General features: G+C 41.2%; 1 protein-coding gene across 1 annotated transcript; it reads right to left on the reverse strand.

Annotated features, from left to right (window-relative positions):
* Window positions 1-1,761: 1,761 nt before the first annotated feature.
* LOC112088467 lies at window positions 1,762-2,486 on the reverse strand. Its single transcript, XM_024158751.1, has 2 exons — window positions 2,298-2,486; window positions 1,762-2,223 (listed from the first exon to the last, which is right to left on the reverse strand). The coding sequence occupies exons 1-2, from the start codon at window positions 2,484-2,486 to the stop codon at window positions 1,762-1,764; spliced, it is 651 nt and encodes a 216-aa protein (XP_024014519.1).
* Between the last annotated feature and the right edge of the window lie 582 nt (window positions 2,487-3,068).

The raw sequence follows: 3,068 nt of genomic DNA on the forward strand, positions 1-3,068 counted from the left end.
GTCTCCTGATGGCCTTAACTTTCTGCTCACTGGTCCGAATTCAGTAATTTCAACTGTTCTGGAACCCTGACTCGATCCTCTCCAACTTTGATGAAGACCCTGACAACTGATTCGAACTGGAAGCTTCCCCGGACAGTCAATCTTTGGCGCGTGTCGGTAGAACATGTTTTTGGCCGAGAGATTATCTACCGCGGTATGGAAAATAGCCGAGAATCACATCTTGCGGTAAGCTTTTTAGCCGATAAAACTCATACATCTCGGCATAAAACTTCACCTGATAAGCCTCAGATCCGGTACAGCTTTCAACCGAGAAAAATCCACCTGACAGTATTTTGGCCGATGAAAACTTCATCCAATAGTGATTTTGGCCGAGAAAACTTGCCGGGTTGGATTTTTAGCCGAAGAACTGATCTATCCGGTACACAATTTTGCCGATAAAGTCTTTTAGGCCATTTTCACCATTCTTGACCCTTTTCTTCACCGTTTCAACTCCTGATCACATCTCTCCTGCTCCAAACAGGCTCAAAAGCACCTGATAATGAACTCCAAACTATGCAAAGATACATTGGGACCTAATGTAAACCCTAAAGTCTAAAACAATGCCTAATGACCTAAAATACATGAGATAAGACATGATTTGGACCTAAAAATGCAAGCTATATGATGCAAATTATGAACATATCAACTCCCCCACTCTTGTCCTTTGCTTGTCCCCAAGCAAAAAGATCAAATGAGAGAAAGAGTTGAATGCATTGGGAGTTCATATTTCTTATGGGAAGAGAGAAACAATCACAAAGAGATTCAGATTCCAAGTTGCCAATTCCACATGCAATGCAAGACTCTACTTTGATGTTCATATTTTCAACAATGATCTCCACAAGTTTTTCTTATTCCTCAACTCTTTGACATTCGTTAAGCTCATTACCATGTGAATCAAGTGATGCAAGTTCAAGCAAGCAAAGTTTGGCTAAGGATGAGGGCTATGAGACTAAAATGATCTCATTCAAATGCACAAGCAAGGTTTAAATGCAATCGGGGATCTCTCAATGAACGATCAAAACTTTGGCAGAAGGCTAAAGGTAAAGAGCAACCGATGCATACAAGAGCAAGACTAAACTCACTCCCCTTACCTAAAACGCCTCTAACTCACACTCTCACAATGAACCTCACAGCTCTCTTCTCACTCACTTTCATCTCTCAAAAAGGGTTTTCTTTTTCTTTTAGATACTCGGCTTGGGATCTTTTCTTTACGCATAGCTCTTTTCTTATTTTGGGTTATCTAACCTCTCATTTTCTTTTTAAACACATGAGCCCTTTTGGCTTCTTTTCTTTCTTTTCCTTACACTCAGAGGTTAGATACCTTCTATTAGATACTTAGAGCTCTATTTTCTTTCAAAACACAAGACCCAAGACTGATTTCTTTTTTTTTCAAACCCTCACTTCTCATCACTCTCCTTTTTACACTCTTTCTCTTTTCTTTCTCAAAAATTCTTTTCTCTCAAAACTCTCACTCAAAGAAACTTCTCCCCCATACTTATTCACAGCCTAGACCAAGCTTGGGATGTCTCCCAAGAGCACTTTGTTTAATATCACTAAGTTTGACTTTGAAAACCTGTTTAACAGGTTGGTGGATCATCAAGAGGAACTGTAGAAGCTTCCTCTCTTCTCTGAAACCAGGTAATGCTTGACCCTTTGTCCATCCACAACAAAACCCTTTCCATCCTTTCCTTCCAAGACAAATGCTCCATAGCTTCTAACCTCCTATACCCTGAATGGTCCTGACCATCTTGACCTTAACTTGCCAGGAAAGAGCTTGAGCCTAGAGTTAAACAAGAGAACAAGGTCTCCCACCTTGAGCTCCCTCTTAAGAATCTTCTGATCATGCAATATCTTGGTCTTCTCTTTGTAAATCCTCGCACTCTCAAAAGCATTGAGTCTTATCTCCTCTAGTTCATGCAACTGAAGTACCCTCTTCTCTTGAGCTGTTCTAATGTCAAAGTTCAACATCTTAATAGCCCAGAGAGCCTTGTACTCAAGCTTTACTGGTAAGTGGCAGCTCTTTCCATAGAGAAGGTTGAAGGGAGATGTGCCAATAGGTGTCTTGAAAGCAGTCCTATAGGCAGCATCATCCAACTTCTTGCTCCAATCTTTCCTTGAGTTGCTCACTATTCTCTCCGAAATGGCCTTGATTTGTCTATTAGAGACTTCTACTTGACCACTATTCTGAAGGTGATATGGGCTTGCTATCTTTATTTAACACCATGCTTCCTTAACAATCCCTCTAGAGTCTTGTTCACCAAATGTGAACCCCCATCACTTATCACTACTCTAGGAACCCCAAACCTTGGGAAGATGATGCTTTTGAAAAGCTTGACCACCACCTTAGAGTCATTGGTTGGGGAAGCAACAGCCTCAACCCATTTGGAAACATAATCCACAGCACCAAGGATGTACTGGTTCCCATATGAACTCACAAAAGGACCCATGAAGTCAATACCCCAACAGTCAAAAAGTTACACCTCCAAGATGGAATTTTGGGGCATCTCACTTCTCTTGGAGATGTTGCCTTGTCTTTGGCATTGATCACAGCTTGACACAACGACTTGAGCATCTCTGAACATTGTAGGCCACCAGAACCCTGATTGTAATACCTTGGCCATTGTTTTGAAAGCTCCTAAGTGACCTCCATAAGCTGAGCCATTACATTCCTGTAGCACTGGTTGCATTTCTTCCTCAGCTAAGTATCTCCTATACAAGTAGTCTTTGTTCAGCACATACAAATAAGGTTCATCCCAATGATACCTTTGCACCTCTTTGAAGAATCTCTTTCTTTGATAGGCATCCAGTTCTGGTGGTTCTACAACACAAGAGAGATAGTTAACAATATCTGTAAACCAAGGTAAACTCCTATCTCTTATAGCATTAGCCTGTTCCACCTCCAAGTATGACTTAACAACCATTAGATGCTCTTCAGGAAGTGAGTCATCTAGAGGGACATCTGATTCCACTCTCAGCCTAGAAAGATGATCAGCATCTCCATTCTCAATGCCTTTCTTGTCTTGCACCTC

Source organism: Eutrema salsugineum, unplaced genomic scaffold (genome assembly GCF_000478725.1).
Source record: "Eutrema salsugineum unplaced genomic scaffold, Eutsalg1_0 scaffold_14, whole genome shotgun sequence".
Taxonomy (NCBI): Eukaryota; Viridiplantae; Streptophyta; class Magnoliopsida; order Brassicales; family Brassicaceae; genus Eutrema; species Eutrema salsugineum.